Genomic DNA, 16,533 nt, shown 5'->3' with positions numbered 1-16,533 from the left:
CTCAAGTGTAACTTATAACATTAATGATGACTCTGATCCTTTCAAGTTTTCCAGTAAGACATGGTGGTTAGCTGCCATGTGCTATGCCAGGGACAAGGTACTGAAACACCTAAACGGAATGTGGCCATTACTCATGTCATGCAGTCTGTTACATCTGTGCTTCTCATGTTGTCTGTGCACGATATTTAAAATCTGATCATCTGCAAGGTATGAAACAGCCTGAAAAGGATTCAAAGTGTGTGCATGTAGTAACAGAGCCAATGCTTTAAGACAGTGATAACACAGTTGAAGTGGGTAACAAAAGCAGCAAGTGACTCAGGTTTCGATTCTGTGTCATTATGATTCATATTGTTCATGGGTCAAAGGTTTACTTAACTTTCTTTGAGAGGCCTTTGTGTATTTGTGGATGTTTTAAAAGGACACAACAGTGTAAACTTGCTTTCAGTATTAAGTGAACAGCATCTTTCAACATGAAATCACAACTCTGAAATGGTCAGAACTGAAACAGTCACCTCAGTGGAAGACAAGACTTTTGAAATATTTAGAATGAAAAACAAAATCACCCACATAGTTAAACTTTAAAAAGTAAAATATATTCCTTTACTTTGCTGATACAACCAAATTATTATTATTTTTTTGTACTGCCCTTTGAGCACTAGCAACAAGCAATCAAAGTTAGTGATTGATGATATATTAGCTGTTATATGACTCTGATCTGATTACAAAATGTTTTTTTAAGATAAAGTTATGTGGGATTTTTTTTTTAATGATAAACATTAATGCACTCATTTTACACCAAAAAAAAAAAAAAAATGACCTCATGATCAACCTCTTGAATTCTGAGAACAGCCCCAAATTATAAAAACGAGAGCCGAGGTAATCACACAGCCAACCCCACCCACTGCTGACAGAGACAGTCAGTCTTGGTTTGTGATTCGTTTTTACCTTTGGCCTGCCACAAGGACTGCTCAGACTTTGGAACCAGGGCAACACATTTGCAAGTCCTGGTAATCACATACTCTAAGACTGGAGAACTATAAAAGCCAAAAGAGCAAAGCACAAGAATTAGTCTTCACTGAAAGAGGAGGGCTCTCCTTACTTTAAGGCTTCTAGGAGCTTTACCAAGCCCATCATGGGGGGTACCAAGCTCTGCCTTTTGCTTCTGCTGGGAACATACACACTAGCCCGTAAGTGTTATGCTTTTATTTTGAAGCTCATAGAATTTAAGGATTTTGTTTTATATTTTAAGAGTAAAGAGATTTGACCAAAAAAGTGGCTATTTATTGCTTAGTTAAAAATGGATGATCTTCTCTGAGATTGTTGTTGTTTTATATGTGACATTTTAATATCATGATTACAGTAATATTTAATAGCATGTTTGGTCCTCAATCATTACTTTTGTTATATGAGTTGACTTATCTGTGATACTATTTAAATAGAAGGTGATTTTGAATAGCAAAACATTTTTTTGCACTAATAATATATATACACCTAAGAATACACATTTATTAATGGTTTAATTATACTTTAAAAATACACTTTCTTGACTTTATATAATTTAAATATGTGTAATTTAATTTAAAACTGTCAAGCTCATGCTTTTCACTTTTTACAGAGCAAGATGTGGGAAGCATTGAGGAACAATCTCCAGTTTGTCACTGTGAGTTGTTTGTTTACCGTCAACATTGTGTCCTTTTTATAAACTACTATTAATGAAATTTACAAGATGTGATTTTCTTTACTATCCACTTAAAGTGTTTAAAGATCCATAAAGTCTGTGATTTTTTTTTTTATATTAGTGTAGAAAGTTGTCCAGTTTATAAAACATTAACAATACATTGATGTTTCAAATACTTTTCAGTGGCCAAAAGATTCAAGAACTTCAGGCGATTTGTGTATGACTATGAAGCTGAGACCTTTAACGGCGTGAATGGAGCTACTGACAATAAGAGCGGCCCCAAAGTCTCCTGCAAAGTATGTCACGCAGCTCTTATCATTAGTGCAAACCTCTCGTGACCCTGAATTCAAAACACTAGAACTAACAAACAATGTTTAATCTGCTACAAAGGTTGAGGTTGATGTGCCCCAGACGTGCAGTTTCATCCTCCGCACAACAGAGTGCTCTCTGAGTGAGATTTCTGGTGTGGATGCTGAGGGTAACCCAGTGTATCGTCCTGCTGCTGGAGATCAGGCTTTCAGAGTTGCCATGGCCAAGTAAGTTGCCTTGTTTTGTTCCCAGGAAAGATCTGCCAATCATCTATATAACAGTGACAGCAATTAAGGAAATATAAAAAGGAGTTAAAGGGCAGATTGTTAAAATGATGATGTTTCTACATCAACAGGTACCCCTTGAAAATCACAGTTGATGGACAGACTGATGTTAAACTCTACCCTGAGGATAATGAGCCTGTCAACATCCTGAACGTCAAGAGGGGAATTGTCTCTGCTCTCATCGTACCTGCAATGGAGGAGGAGAGGAACAAAGAAATGGTAGCTCCCCCCTACCTGTGTTGCTGACCTATTTTTGTTTTGTCAGTACATAGTTACCAATCAATTCAGGCCAGAGTGGCCAAGTAGAGCTTGATTCTGTTTGTGGAGAAGAGTCATGCAAAGATAAACAAGTTGCACAATGAGCAGATAAGCTGCCCCAGTCACGGGTGATAAATACAGTCCTGTAACATCATGTTCTCATATAGACAATCCTCAACAGCTGGTCAAAGTCCTAGATAACTTTATCTTGCCAATGGCATCACCTGCTCTCATGATTGGGGGTAATCTTTCAGATCGATTGATAATCAGATTCTAGGGAGATTGCTAGAGGACAAAAGGCACGTTTACCACTCCAGCTCTTGCAGCCATGTTTTTTTTAATTGTCTCCAGCCCCCTCAGTATTGATGATAACCTCTCATCACTTTCAGCCCACCGTGCACGGAGTCTGCTCCACCGACTTCACAGTCAACTCCAGAGAGGACATCGCCACTGATGTGACTGTCACCAGGGACCTCTCCAAATGCGACTGGTTCTTTGCCCGCAGGCAGGACACCAGTCCCCTGGCCCTCATCACTGGCATGGTAAGAGTTAAAGAAACAACCTAAACCCATCATCATCACAAACTAAAGCCATGAGTTGTTTGACTGTGTATAGCACTTGGAAAATCAAAGTTAGTCTTCATTCCTGTGTAGAGAGCAACTTCGTGGATAAAGAAATAAAAAAACACCCACTTACTTGATATGAAGAGGTATTTATTCACTCTATAAATCTGTGGCCAAAAAAACAGAAAAAAACAAAATGAATCAGCAAGCCAGCCCATGTGAAACAAAACTAAGCTGTTGAATTTTTACTCTGCTCTTCCTCATTATCTAACAAAACATGGTTTGGTTTTGTTGCCTTTCTTCCATCAGAACTACCCTCTGTCCAAGATGATTAAAAGCACCCAGACCTGCAACTACAAATTTGACAACCAGAAGAAGCACATGACCAGTGGCACTTGCACAGAGAAACATCTATTCCTGCCCCTCTCCCACCAGTAAGTTTTAAAAGAATGCATAATCTGCAAAGTCCTGGACTTCCAAACTGAACTCTATATTTCTATAGCCATAACTGCCTATTCTAGACAGCAAAAACAATAACAAAATATAAATTGTACACAATTTAGAGAATTTCTTTTCTTTTATATGCCTTTAACGTTTGCTCTCAAACACTTTTTTGATGGTACAAATGTTTCATTGCTCAGAATTTAACACATATTTCAGTTTTGTTTTGTTTTTTCACATTAAATTGTCCTAACTTGTCCATATTTCCAGTTTTCTAAAATCCAGATTGGTTTTATAAAATAAAATAATTTCTTGCTAAATGTAATTATTTTCTATTATAACTTATTTGTTGACAATGTCTCCTGCCTTCTGTAAACAGGAATGAATATGGTATTTCTGCCATGGTGAAGCAGACTCTGAGTCTGAGGGAGACTGCCAAGATCAATGACAGAATCTTTGAGCGCAGTGAGTATTTTAGTTTTTAGAATATGTCATAAAATATCCAAATATGTCAAACGCTTCTAAATGCAGATCATTTTCTTACTGTTTGTGTTGTGATTCTGTGCAGATGAGGACAACCTCAAGTACTTGCCCATGGATGTTGTTGACGATAAGTTGCCTGTGCAGACCAAGGACGCTGCCATTGCCACAATGCAGCAGCTGAACACCCTGTCACAGACCACTCATGGTGAGGACAGGGCCAGCCTCTTCCGCAAACTGGTGTCTGAGCTCCGTGGCCTGAAGGCAGACATCCTGGGATCTGCTGCTGTTGAGATGGCAGACATTTCTAACGCTCTGACATGGCAAGCTCTGGTTCAGTGTGGTACCCCAGAGTGCACCAGCGCCATGCTGAAGGTTCTCAGGCTGTTTGACCAAGCTGCTCTCGAGGTTGATGCTACTGTCTATGCCCTGGGACTGCTGCCCAATCCCTCCCGCCTCATGGTGAAGGACATGCTGGCAATGGCTCAGTACAAACAGAGCAAACCCATCATGTATGCCCTGAGCAATGTGGTCAGGAAGTAAGTAAACCCACATATCATCTTTTAAATAGATATTTTAAATCTTAATTTAACCTCTGGTAGTTTCTGTTTGATCATTAATGTCTAACTTTGTCACTAGACTGTACCAGAGTGAGGGAGTAACCCCCGAGATCACTGCTGTCTCTGAGTACATGGCCTCTCTTCTGGGCGCAGACTGTGCTGGGGAGAAAGATCTGACCTTCCTGACCTTGAGGGTAGGTAACAGGCTGTGATCTCTGATGAAAATATAATTTTCATGGTGATTTCCAATTCCATGTTTTTCTAAACGTGTGTACTACTTCATCCAGGTTATTGGTAACATGGGAGATGCAATGGAGGCAGCAGACCCTGCTATAAAGACCACCCTGCTGAAGTGCATGAGACAGCCTGCCACCACACTGTCTGTGCAGCTGGCCGCCATCCAGGCTTTCAGACGCATGCATGTGACAGATGAGGTATGCAGCATCTCCCTCCAAAGGAAAAAAGTTTCCCACTTGCATAGCAAAAAGTTTACTGAAATAGTGACCAACAACTGTTGCTTTTCCAGGTTCGCACTAACCTCCAGAGGGTCAGCCAGTATCCCAAGGGTGCTGTGCAGAAGCGCCTGGCAGCTTACCTGATTCTGATGAGGAATCCCCAGGACAGTGACATCGAGATGGTGAAGAAGCTCCTCAGGCAGGAGCAGAACGTGCAGGTCAAGTCCTTTGTGTCCTCCCACGTCTACAACATCATCACCTCCACTGATTCAGAGACCCAGAGGTAAAAATGGAGCACCTACTAACTGCCAGCACAATTTATGCTTTATTTCATGGATAAACAGCTAGATTTAACAACCCCAGCCACTTGTATTAGGCTAATTGTTTTACATTTTACATTTTATTTTTACCTCAGGCTTGGTCAGAAGGTAATGGATGCCCTGCATGGCACAGATGTTGCTACACACAACGACTACACCACAAAGTCTCGCAACTACAAGTTGGGCATGGCACATGAGAGCATGCAGGCTGCCATTCAGGGAAACGTTATCTTTGATCCCAGTAGCCAGTTGCCCCGGGAGGTCTTGTTGGAAACTACCCTGAAAGCTTTTGGTTTCAGCATGGACATTTGGGAGGTATGTAACACTATAGGTCATAATAGTCAATAGAAATAGAAATTTTAAATAATAGCAATAAAAAACAAAACTTATGCATGACTTTTGTTTAGCAATTTGACAACATTACCCGTCTGCCACTGAAATTAAAGCTAAATATAATTATTTGGCCTAGATTCAGGCTTTAACACAGTTGTGCTGTTTTTGATGCAATTGCTCTATTTTGGTGGTAGGTTGGCATGGAAGGAAAAGGCTTTGAGCCAACCATTGAAGCTTTGTTTGGAAAGAACGGGTTCTTCCCTGACACTGTGTCCAAGGCTCTTTACTGGGCTGAAGACAAGATGCCACCAAAGATCAAAGAAGTTCTGGAGAAGTGGATTGCTCCCCTGAAATCAGAAGGACAGAAGGTAAAGCCTGTGTTTAATTATTTGTTTTTAGCACATCAGTTTACTTTATCATTTTCACTGATTCCACCACAGCTAACACAATGGAACTCTTTCCTAAGGTCCCCGAAAACCTTATGAGAGAAATTGTTCGCAACTTCAACAAGCTGGTGAAAGATCTTCAGAGTCAAGAGTCTCCAGAGGCCATGGCCTACCTGAGGATCATGGGAGCTGAGCTTGGCTACATCAAGGGCAACGAACTGAAATCTATTGCTGACAACGCACTGATGTATGCAGAAATTTTCATGAAGCTCATTCCTACCCAGGTACAGTTCTGTACTCTTACTATCTGTTTAATGTGATGCGTGTCCAACAATTTACAGCTATTTTTTTGTCTCTCAACAAGACCACATGCAAAATAACTGATTCTTTTAATCAGGCCGTGGCTCGACTGATGTCCAGCACCAACAATGAGATCTTTGCCCATTACATCTTCATGGACAACAAATTCATGATGTCAACAGCATCTGGTTTGCCCCTGACGTTTGCTCTCTCTGGCACCTTCACTCCTGGTGCAAAGGGAGGCCTTCGCATGGCTCCTAACATGGTAAATCTTCCATGTTTCATTCTCAAGCTAATGTCAAATGTCTTGCAAAATGTTATAAAAATCTATGATACTTAAGTGTAAATAGAGATACAAGTAGTTCTTGTTTTTTTAAGATTGTACTAGTGGTTGTATGATGTTATCATTTAATATTTTTTCATTCCTCTGCATTTAATTTTACGCAATCTTTTCTTTCTTTTTTTTTTGGTCACAGAAGGAGCTGTTGTTCATGCCCTCTGTTGGAGTTGAGTTTGTGACTCAGATGGGAGTCCAGGTCCCTGAATTTGTTGTGTCCACTGTTGAGATGCACACCACCATGTACCATGAGAGCGCACTCAATGCCAAGATCACCATGGAGCAGAACGAGGTCAAGCTTTCCATCCCTGCCCCACAGGGCACCACAAAACTCTTGCGTATCAGGTAACAAATAATATAAAACACATTCATACAAGATATTTAATACATGAAATATCTTTATTTAGTTTTGTTGTGTTTCTGCTTTTGTGAAACTGCTGCTGGTTATTTGCAATATTTATTTATTTTTATTTATTAGAAGACAGAAACTGATTTTGCTGTTCTTTCTTTGAAATAGCAACAAAGTGCTGATTGTGGGCGCTGGCCAAGCTACAATGATCCCACACACAGAGGGTGAATCAAACTGCAGCCCTCTCTTCTCTGGAGTCAGATACTGCACCAAAACACTTCGTGCTGACACTGGTGACAAGACTGCTGTCCCTTACTTCCCTCTGAATGGAGAGACTATGTAAGTTATTCTTTGAAGAATCTGTGCCTATTTTGTCAATGTCATGTCAGTGATTGCAACATATTGAATGATTATCATTCTATAAGTCACAAGGAAATGGTGTCTCACATCTGTAATGGTGGTTGAAATGTAAGAAATGTTAGAAAATCAGAAGTGGTATTGTTAGTTAGATCTATATATATAATAATGTCAGTTCATTTCTGTTGAGTAAAAGTAGTCAAGTAATTTTGAAACTATGTAAGAAATGCTTTTTATACATTTCTACATACCCTGGTACATTATCATAGAAGACTTTTATGAAAACTCATCAGTCTTTTCACTCCAGGTTCGCTGTTGATATCAAGCCTACCACAGACGTCTCTGAGTACACAGCCACCATTGCATACAAACTCCTCAGCGAAGGAAAGGACGGCCGCCAGAAGATTGATTCTTTGAAAATGACCCTGAGAGCTGAAGGTATGATCATCATATTTAGAAAAATATATATGAACCTATTCTCTAAAAGCTATAATCTTTCATTTTGCAGGGCTACATCAATAATCAAGTTATAAATTTTCTAACATTGACACTTTAGGTACTCAGCCTACCGAGGCCACAGCCACCATGAAATACAACAGGAACAGGAATGTCTTCACCACCCAAATTCAGATACCTGACTTTGATGTTGAGGCTGGCATTAAGATTGGCATGACCGACAGCAGTAACAAAGGCAAATCCATTACTCTCGAGATCTCCAACAAGAACGTGCCCCAGCTCTCACTGACTGGCCGTGCCAAGTGAGTAAACCCCACCACAATCTTTGTTTAAACATTTAGTTAATAAATAATGCGTCTTACACAAAGCTATGCACTAATTTTCACATTCAACCATCTTTATGCAAAATTTTTTATATATGGGTATTGACTGGATCACGTTTTTTTTTTTTCTTTTTTCAATCAATCCTAGGGTGCAGGCCATGACTGATGGCATGCTGCAGGTTCAGCTGTTAGTTCCCTCACTCAAGACTGATGCAGCCATCACTGCTACAATGAGCAACACTGATGGACTCACCATGGAGATCAAGAGTGACGTCAAGCTCCCAGAGACCTCCTCCATTCAGGCAGTCATCTTCAAATATGGTACATTTGTTAGAAAATAATGCTAATGATATAAGAGATTGATTATTTCAATCATTTGTCCGAACTTTGTCTCAAATACAAAAGTAAAAAAGGAAATATGTTGTATCTCAGGTGGAGACCAGGCAGAGGTTCAGCTGATGTCCAACATGAATGCTAATACTAAAATCCTGGTGCCTTACACTGAGGCCCTCCAGGCCTGGCTCAGGCAGTCTGTGGACCATGTCATGGATCAGCGGGTTGTCAAGACTGATATGAAACTGCGCCATATCTTCAACAAGGCAGCTGAGGTGAAAAAAGTATAGTAATTTTAACGGTTTTAGAATACCTTGATTTAGTTTTTTTAGTATTTTTTTCCAGACTAAAGCACAAAAAATGTGGTGTTTCTTTATCAGGCCAGCAATATCTGGATGGACAGGATCACAACTGATGTTCCCTATGTTGAGACTCTGAAGAACAGCATAGCAGAAATGGAAATGCCCTCCATGCCTGAAAACCTTTTTATGAACCTGTAAGCATAACACACACTCAATACCCTGAATTAGGATATTCTTTCTTTTTTATTTGGATTGTAAGAAATTAACAAATGTTCTTTTGTCATCCTTTAACCAGTGAAAGCACATATAGATACCAGTTCAATCAGGACCGTTTGACCATCAGCATCCCTCTGCCTCTTGGAGGCAAATCATCTGAGGAGCTAAGGATACCTCCGATGATCACCTCCCCTCACATCTCCTTGCCTCAGGTGGGTATGGAGCTTGCCCCAAGGAAGATCCAAATCCCCACTTTCACCATCCCTTCTGAATATGATCTCACCCTGCCTCTAATGGGAATGGTGGAAGTGTCTGCCAAGGTCAACAGCAACTATTATAACTGGGAGGCAACGCTCTCTGCTGGCAACAACACTGTTGAGTCTCCTAGCTACCTGGCAAAGTTCAGCGTCAAGGCTGACAGCCCCATCAAACTTCTCTCCTTCTCAACTGAGGGTAATTTAATTTTTATTCTTTAAAAATTATTTGTTATTTAACACAACAGAAACAACAAATGAGTTGATGCTAATTAATATTTTACTGATTTGTCTGTTTTAAAGGGGCTACAAAAATCACAGACACAGCAGAGAAAACTATAGAATTCACCGCTGATGGCTCCCTGAACCACATGTTCATGAACACAGGTTTTAAACTGCTGGAAACCATTGCTGTCACAGACAATGTACTATCAACAGGAAAGTACAACATCTATGCCATTGCCCCTCTGGGTCTGGACACTTCTCTGACTATTACCACCCAATTCACCCTAGACCAAAACATGCTCTCTGGAGACATCAACACAGATGGAAGTGTTACTGTAGGACCCATGACTGCTAGCACCACCTATCTCCACACCTTCTCTGTTGAGCCAGTAAAGAAAGAAGCAAGACTAGAGAGTACACTTAGAGTGAACTCTGAAATCCTGAAGATTATGAACAAGGTCAAGGCATCATATGCAAATGAGGAACTTTTGATTGAGTCTAACACCAACATGGACAGTGACCCCATCAAGCACACCACCAAAATGAGTCTTAGCTACAAGGATGTCAGGCTTACCATCCAGTCTGACTCTGTGACAAAGGCTGATGAGAGAATGCTTCGTAGCCAGATGGAGTTCTCTGCCGCTGAAGGACAGGCCAGCCTAAGGATAGAGAATCAAGCTGATGACACACAGAACCGTGCCTACTCTCTGCTCACTGGGTCCATCAACCCCTCCGGCCTGGAGATCAACACAGATGCCTCCGTGAACATCTTTTCAAGCCTTGCCTCTCACAAGGCAACCTTGGCCCTGAACACAAATGGCCTGACCACCAGCTGTACAACAACTGCTCAGCACAGCCCCATGACCTTTGAGAATATTTTCCATGGTGGAGTTGACTCCTCTGGTGCTACCATGTCTCTCACCACCAAGGGAGCCATTAAAGAGAACAAAGCTGAGCTCAATGTTGACGGCAAGATTGTAAGCACAGAAGTCTATTTCAATGGCATGTTTAAGGGTAACCTCTTTGACATCAACACCAGAAACAGAGTGAATCTCAGACTGAATGAAGATGGCCTGATTCTCTCAAACAGCATGGTTGGATCTTTCAAAGAGATGAGGACTGAAAATACCAACTCTCTGTCTCTTTCGCTGAGATCTTTTACCCTCGAGTCCAAGACTGACAATGTCCTTGACACAAGCAACTCCTACATGCATGTCATCACAATTAACATGGAGCGTTTTACTGCCTTGGTTACTGTGAAGAATGACCTGAAGATCATGGACATTAACTTTGTGAATGATGCCAAGTTCAAGGCACAGCCCTACAACGTGGAGCTAACTGGAACAATGATGGGGGTTTTCTCAGAGGAAGAACTCAAGCACATTTACGAAATCAAGTTTGTTGACATGGTCCTGTCTGCAAACTGCAATACCAGCGGTAAACTCCTGGGATCTCACATGACACATTCAGCTGATATGGAGGTTGCTGGTCTGACCATGAAGTTCACTGATGTGGCTAATTTCAACTCACCATCTCTTCGTCTGGACAGCACAGTCAAAACTGTTGCTGCGCCCTTTACTCTTAACATTGACGCCATTTTCAACTCAGATGGTGCAGTGTATCTGTATGGACAACAAAGCGGCGAAATTTACAGCAAATTCCTCCTGAAGGCAGAACCCCTTCTGTTCACACATTCGTTTGAGTACCGAGCTTCAACCACCCATGAACTGGAAGACAGACCCACTATCAAGACCAACATGGAGAACAAATTCACCAGCTTGCTTAGCCTGCAGGAGCAAAGTCTCACACTGATGATGAAATCTAAAGTAAATGAGCACAATTTTGATGAAGAAATGAGTGCTTATAACAACGCAGAGAGAATGGGTATTGAGATGGCAGTAGCTGTTTCAACCCCCTTCTTCAGTGAGGCCAGTCAAGATTACGCCATCTCTGGATTTGTGAAATATGACAAGAACAGTGACAGCCACTTCATCCAGATCCCATTCATTGAGCACCTGCCTGCAGTCTTTGAAAACGTAAAGACCACAGTGATGAGGCTGATGGACCACAGCATTGAGATGCTGAAAGACATTGACAACAAGTATGAGATCAGTTTCAAGTTGCAGAACAAAGTGTCAGAACTGAAGGAAGTCATTGACAACTTTGACTTCAACCTCTTTGTCCAAGACTTGAAAAAGTTCATCAACTCAATGGAAAATGTCTTGACCAACCTGACAGCCAAGTTCCCAACTGACAAAATCATGAATGTGCTGAAATCCATCAAGGACACCATCATGGCTTGGATCAAGAAGCATAACATTGCAAACCATTTCAATGTGATTTATGCCAAAATAGAAGAGATCCTCTCTAGCTATGAGATTGAGAAGATGACTGTGGCCATCATGGATGAGGTTGTTAAAATTATGAAGCAGTATCAGGTGAGGGAAAAGATCCAGTCTGCATTTGCTGCTCTCAGATCAATTGACATCCAGCCTTTCCTCAAAAAAGCTATGGTACCTGTTCAGGAGCTTGTGAATGAGCTGTATTCCTTTGACTTCAAACAGCTGATTGAAGATATGAGTGACTATTTCATGAGAATGGTCCAGAAAATCAAATCTTTTGACTATGACACATTCACTATGGAGCTGAAAGAGAAGGTGGCAGAAATAACCAAAATCCCCTGTTTTGGAAAACTGTACGGAGAGTTCAGGGTTACATCACCTCATTACAAACTCAGGACCACTGCTGACCTGGAGAACACGACAACTGCATCAGTCACACCAGAGTTCAAAATGAACCTCAACTCACAGGCTACATCTACTTTGAAAGTCCTTGACTTCACTGTGGATGCCAGTGCACATTTTGTGGCACCTGAGATGACTCATTTGTCCATCTCTGAAAATATCAACATTGAGCAGTCATGTTTCACATTTGACCACAGGGGAACAATGACTCTCTATGGCCTGTCAGCTGAAGCTTCTGCTAAAACTACTGCAAAGATCACAACTGAGCTCTACGTTGCACAGCTTGTCAACAATGCATTGCTTAACATGAAAAATGAAGTTTCTGCCACTGTAGAGACTGGCTACAAGCATGACCTCAACATGCCACCCCTCAACATCTTCAGTGAAACATCTATGAATCAAAAGACTGTTTTCCTGCTTAAGGATGGCGCTGCCCATGTGACCTTTAATAATGTGGCTAACGAAAAATATGCAGTTCAGGACTTCTCAGATCAGGTAACCCACAAGAGTGACATGGAAGTGGTCATGGATCTCCACACAGCCAAAGTAACTTTCACTGGAGAAACAGGTTGCAGCCACCTCAAGATGAATCAAAATGTGGCTGCTGAGATGTGCATCTTCCGGCATGTGATTTTTGAAGCCAAGACTGAGACAGAAACACCTTTCATGAAGGGCAGCGTTGCAGAGGTCAAATTCCAGGCTAAGGTAGAGGACATGAAAATTGATTTCACTGCCTCTCATAATGCAGAGCTGACTGGACAGGTTGAGGGAGCTCTCTCAAGCTCTGCCCTTGCTTTGATCACACCCAGTGAGTTTATATTTGACACCAAAAATAAGGGAAACGCCAAGGTTGCTCTTCCATTCAAGCTGTCTGGGAAGGTGGATCTCCAGAATGACATTTCTCTTACCCTTAACTCTGAAGTTCAGCAAGCTAGCTGGACAGGCCTGGCAAGATTCAACCAGTACAAATACTACCATTACTTCACCATGGATAACCGCGAGAGAGAAATTAACATAATTTCCCAGGTTAACGGAGAAGCCAATCTTGATGTACTGAAGGAACCTATCACCATTCCTGAAATAACAGTGCCATTTGTTGGTATGAGAACACCAAGAGTGCAAGACTTCTCACTGTGGGAAGATACTGGCTTGAGCTACCTCCTAACTACAACTCAGCAGACATTTGACATGAACTCCAAGCTGAAGTACATGAAAAACCCTGAGATGATCACTATCAACATTAATGTGGATCCAGTCATCAATGTAATTAATACCAACTTCAAGACTATGCACAAGAAAGTACTCATTGGCAAGGATAAGGCTGCTGCCATCCTTGCAACATCTTACAACAAAGCAAAGGCAGAGTATGAAAAATATAGCATTGAGCTTCCTAAAACCATTACAGTGCCTGCCTACAGAGTTCCACTGATGAATGTCGAGGTGTCTACATTTACCATTCCCCTGCCAGACTTCAGTCTCATCACAATGCCTACTCTGCATGTTCCATCTGCCCTGAGCAAGCTGACTCTTCCAAAAATCACTCTGCCCAAAATTCAGAGCATCAAGATCCCAGTAATGGGTGATCTGACCTATGAGTTCTCCATGAAAACAGCAATGATCACACTCAAAACTGATGCCAGTATCCTCAACCAGGACAGCATCATGATCAAATTTGATGCTTCCTCAGGCTCCGAATTTGAGATTCTGGCTGGAAAGATTGAGGCTAACACCAACCTGATCACAGCCGGTGGATTCAAAATGACCTCTGCCCTCTCTGTAAAACATCAAATGGTAGAAGGAAACCATGAGAGCACCATTATCTTAAGTCATGAAAATGTGGATACTGCCATCGCCAATTCAGCAAAGGTAAATCTACCTGGTCAAACGATGGAAATCTACCAGGAGATTACTGGAAACCCTCAGGAAGGCCTGGTTGTCTCTATGTCTAGTCCATCTGTGGGACTTATTGCAGTCCAGATCCAGGCTAAGCGCTCACCACAAGTCAAAGCAAGACTCTATGGTCGCTACCCGGTAAGACAACTTTTGATTATTTATTTGCTTACTAATTACCTATGATTGCAATGCAGAGGTGTACATTTTAGTCATTCATTTTCTGTTTCATGTTTACTTTTTCAGTCTGAGCAAGAAACAGACATTGATATCTTGGCCATGAAGGTGTCTATGATGAACTTGGAGGAGCTGAACATTCAGACAACTTGGAATATGGAGATGCCATATGAGATGATGCTGGGGCTGAAGAAACAGGTGCCCGCAGTTGTGGAAATGGTGTCTGATCCTGCTGTCATGGCATATAACGAAATCTACACACATGGTCAAAGGCTTGGGGATTCCCTTGAACGGGCTAGAAAGCAGGGTAAAGTGATGTTCAGGCGGGCTGTAGACAAGCTTGTAGCAGTAAACCCTTCTAATGTTGTGACAACTGTCACAGATAAAACTGTTTTGATCCTCAAAGAGTACCAAAAGAAAGTTGAAATTGTTCTTGATGCTGTTGTTAAATTCCTGAGAGAGACCAAGTTCCAGATCCCTGGATATGAACAGAGGCTCTCCGGGCTTGAGGTCTACCAGAAATTTAGTGCTTTTGTTGCCGATGTATCTGAGGAAGCAGTTCAAAAGATTCCAGAGTATTTTACCTCCATGTTTACATCAGTCCTTGATCATTTCCAAGCCACTGAATTCACCATTCCTGGCTCTAACTACATTGTCAGTGGAAGAGAAATTCTTGATGATTTGTCTGTAGCTCTGAGGAAAATTCAGAACCAAATGATTGTCGTTGTAAGGAAACTGGGAGATATCCAGCTGGAAGACATCATTAAGAAATTCTCAGCATTTGTTCAGTTTACCGTTGAACAAAGTGAGACGTTTCTCCACACCCTAAAATCTCAGAACTTAGAGAAGCTCTCTGCCTTTGTGACTGATGTATACAACAATGCCATCAACTCTCCTGTCCTGGCTGATGTTGCCATGCAGATTGAAGAGGCACGCAGAATTGTTATGGAATATCTAAAAACTGTGAGAGCTAAACTTGAGAATATGTTGGCCGACATGTCTATTGAACAGCTTCAAGCTGATGTCCAGTCCTGGATTGACTTACTGGTAAAACGTTTGAATGCATTCCACAACAATGTCATTAGGATCCTTAAGGAGAAAAGCAAAATTATTGAACCCTTTGTGAAAGTAAGTGACAGACAGGTGGAGATTGACATTCCTCTACCATTTTATGCTGATCTCAACTAAGTGACCATGGCTAAATAAGTTATAATAACAGTGTTTGAATTGATTGTGTCTGTTGTTAAACCATCAAGATAACAGTAAATCTGTTCTACCAAAGAATACAAAACTGCATGCTTACAGGTGTTTTCTGTACCCAAGACGCTTGTCTCTCTACTCAGTTTTTCAAATTATTAATTTTGTTTACTACTTAACAGTAGACTCCTTCAGTTGTTGTGATCCTACTGTGCTTACTTTGTGTGTTGTACTATTTAAAAAACAGTCTGTGGGCTTCAATAAAAACTGTTTGTACTGCATGTATCTCTGTGCATTTCTTACATATTGTTTAACATAAATGTCTAAAAACCTGACTTCCTAGCGGCTTTATAGAGGAAGAATGTATACAAAGATGATATGATTTTTACACACTGATTAGTCCTCCAGGATGTCGTTATAATGTATTAAGTGCCATTTTCCTGACAGGAAGCACTTTAGTTGTAGTCAAAGCTGCTTCCCCAATACTCACAAATATATAGTTCCGCATAAAAATAACACTTTCACAATATGGTATAATGTTTAAATAATCCTTCATACACCCCTGTCATCTGCCTATTAATCATTTGTATCCTCAGGTATAAATTTAGCATAGACACAAATAGCTTCTGTGACACACAAGTTCTCTGATCTTAAAACAATGAGAATTAGAAGAGTTTGACAGTTGTTGTTAACAATAGCAAAAAAGCCAAGCCCTAAACTTTGTTCTCTTTTGGAATAAATGAATTAAATTGTCAGATGATCTAATGGAGTAGTGAAAAAAATATTGAGATCCTTTACTTAAGTAGAAACACTCTACTTGTATTCCACTTGTAATGGAGTACAATATTCCATTAGAAATTCTGTTCTCAAAATTAGTATTTGTAGTTTTACTAACTATAGCTACCAAATGTAGTCAAGTAAAAAGTAAAATATTTTATAGGTATATAGTATCGTAAAATCAAAATACTCAACTACGAGTAACTAAAAATGTATCTTACCAAAGAAA

The 16,533-nt window shown here is 40.7% G+C and overlaps 1 protein-coding gene across 1 annotated transcript; it reads left to right on the top strand.

Moving 5' to 3' along the window:
* Nucleotides 1-962: 962 nt before the first annotated feature.
* Nucleotides 963-15,808, top strand: LOC121199449 (apolipoprotein B-100-like). Its single transcript, XM_041064142.1, has 26 exons — nt 963-1,187; nt 1,616-1,660; nt 1,862-1,974; nt 2,069-2,214; nt 2,343-2,490; nt 2,919-3,071; nt 3,402-3,526; nt 3,913-3,998; nt 4,102-4,552; nt 4,653-4,767; nt 4,861-5,007; nt 5,100-5,311; nt 5,444-5,663; nt 5,876-6,049; nt 6,148-6,351; nt 6,465-6,632; nt 6,844-7,049; nt 7,222-7,392; nt 7,718-7,848; nt 7,967-8,168; nt 8,338-8,510; nt 8,622-8,797; nt 8,903-9,018; nt 9,120-9,493; nt 9,598-14,294; nt 14,400-15,808. Exons 1-26 carry the CDS (start codon nt 1,133-1,135, stop codon nt 15,516-15,518), a joined length of 9,927 nt encoding a protein of 3,308 aa, XP_040920076.1. The 5' UTR covers nt 963-1,132; the 3' UTR covers nt 15,519-15,808.
* Nucleotides 15,809-16,533: the final 725 nt, after the last annotated feature.

This window comes from Toxotes jaculatrix, chromosome 19 (genome assembly GCF_017976425.1).
Source record: "Toxotes jaculatrix isolate fToxJac2 chromosome 19, fToxJac2.pri, whole genome shotgun sequence".
In the NCBI taxonomy this organism is placed as follows: Eukaryota; Metazoa; Chordata; class Actinopteri; family Toxotidae; genus Toxotes; species Toxotes jaculatrix.
The sequence above is the reverse complement of the archived record's forward strand: the minus strand, read 5'-3'. Positions and strand labels throughout refer to the sequence as shown.

What these genes read in the sequence shown, in the direction of transcription:
- LOC121199449 (XM_041064142.1), top strand. Translation starts at nt 1,133, where the DNA reads ATGGGGGGTACCAAGCTCTGCCTTTTGCTTCTGCTGGGAACATACACA. An exon ending in AGGAGAGGAACAAAGAAATG is followed by an intron (nt 2,491 to 2,918) that starts GTAGCTCCCCCC and finishes CATCACTTTCAG; the next exon opens with CCCACCGTGCACGGAGTCTG. An exon ending in GACTCTATGGTCGCTACCCG is followed by an intron (nt 14,295 to 14,399) that starts GTAAGACAACTT and finishes TTACTTTTTCAG; the next exon opens with TCTGAGCAAGAAACAGACAT.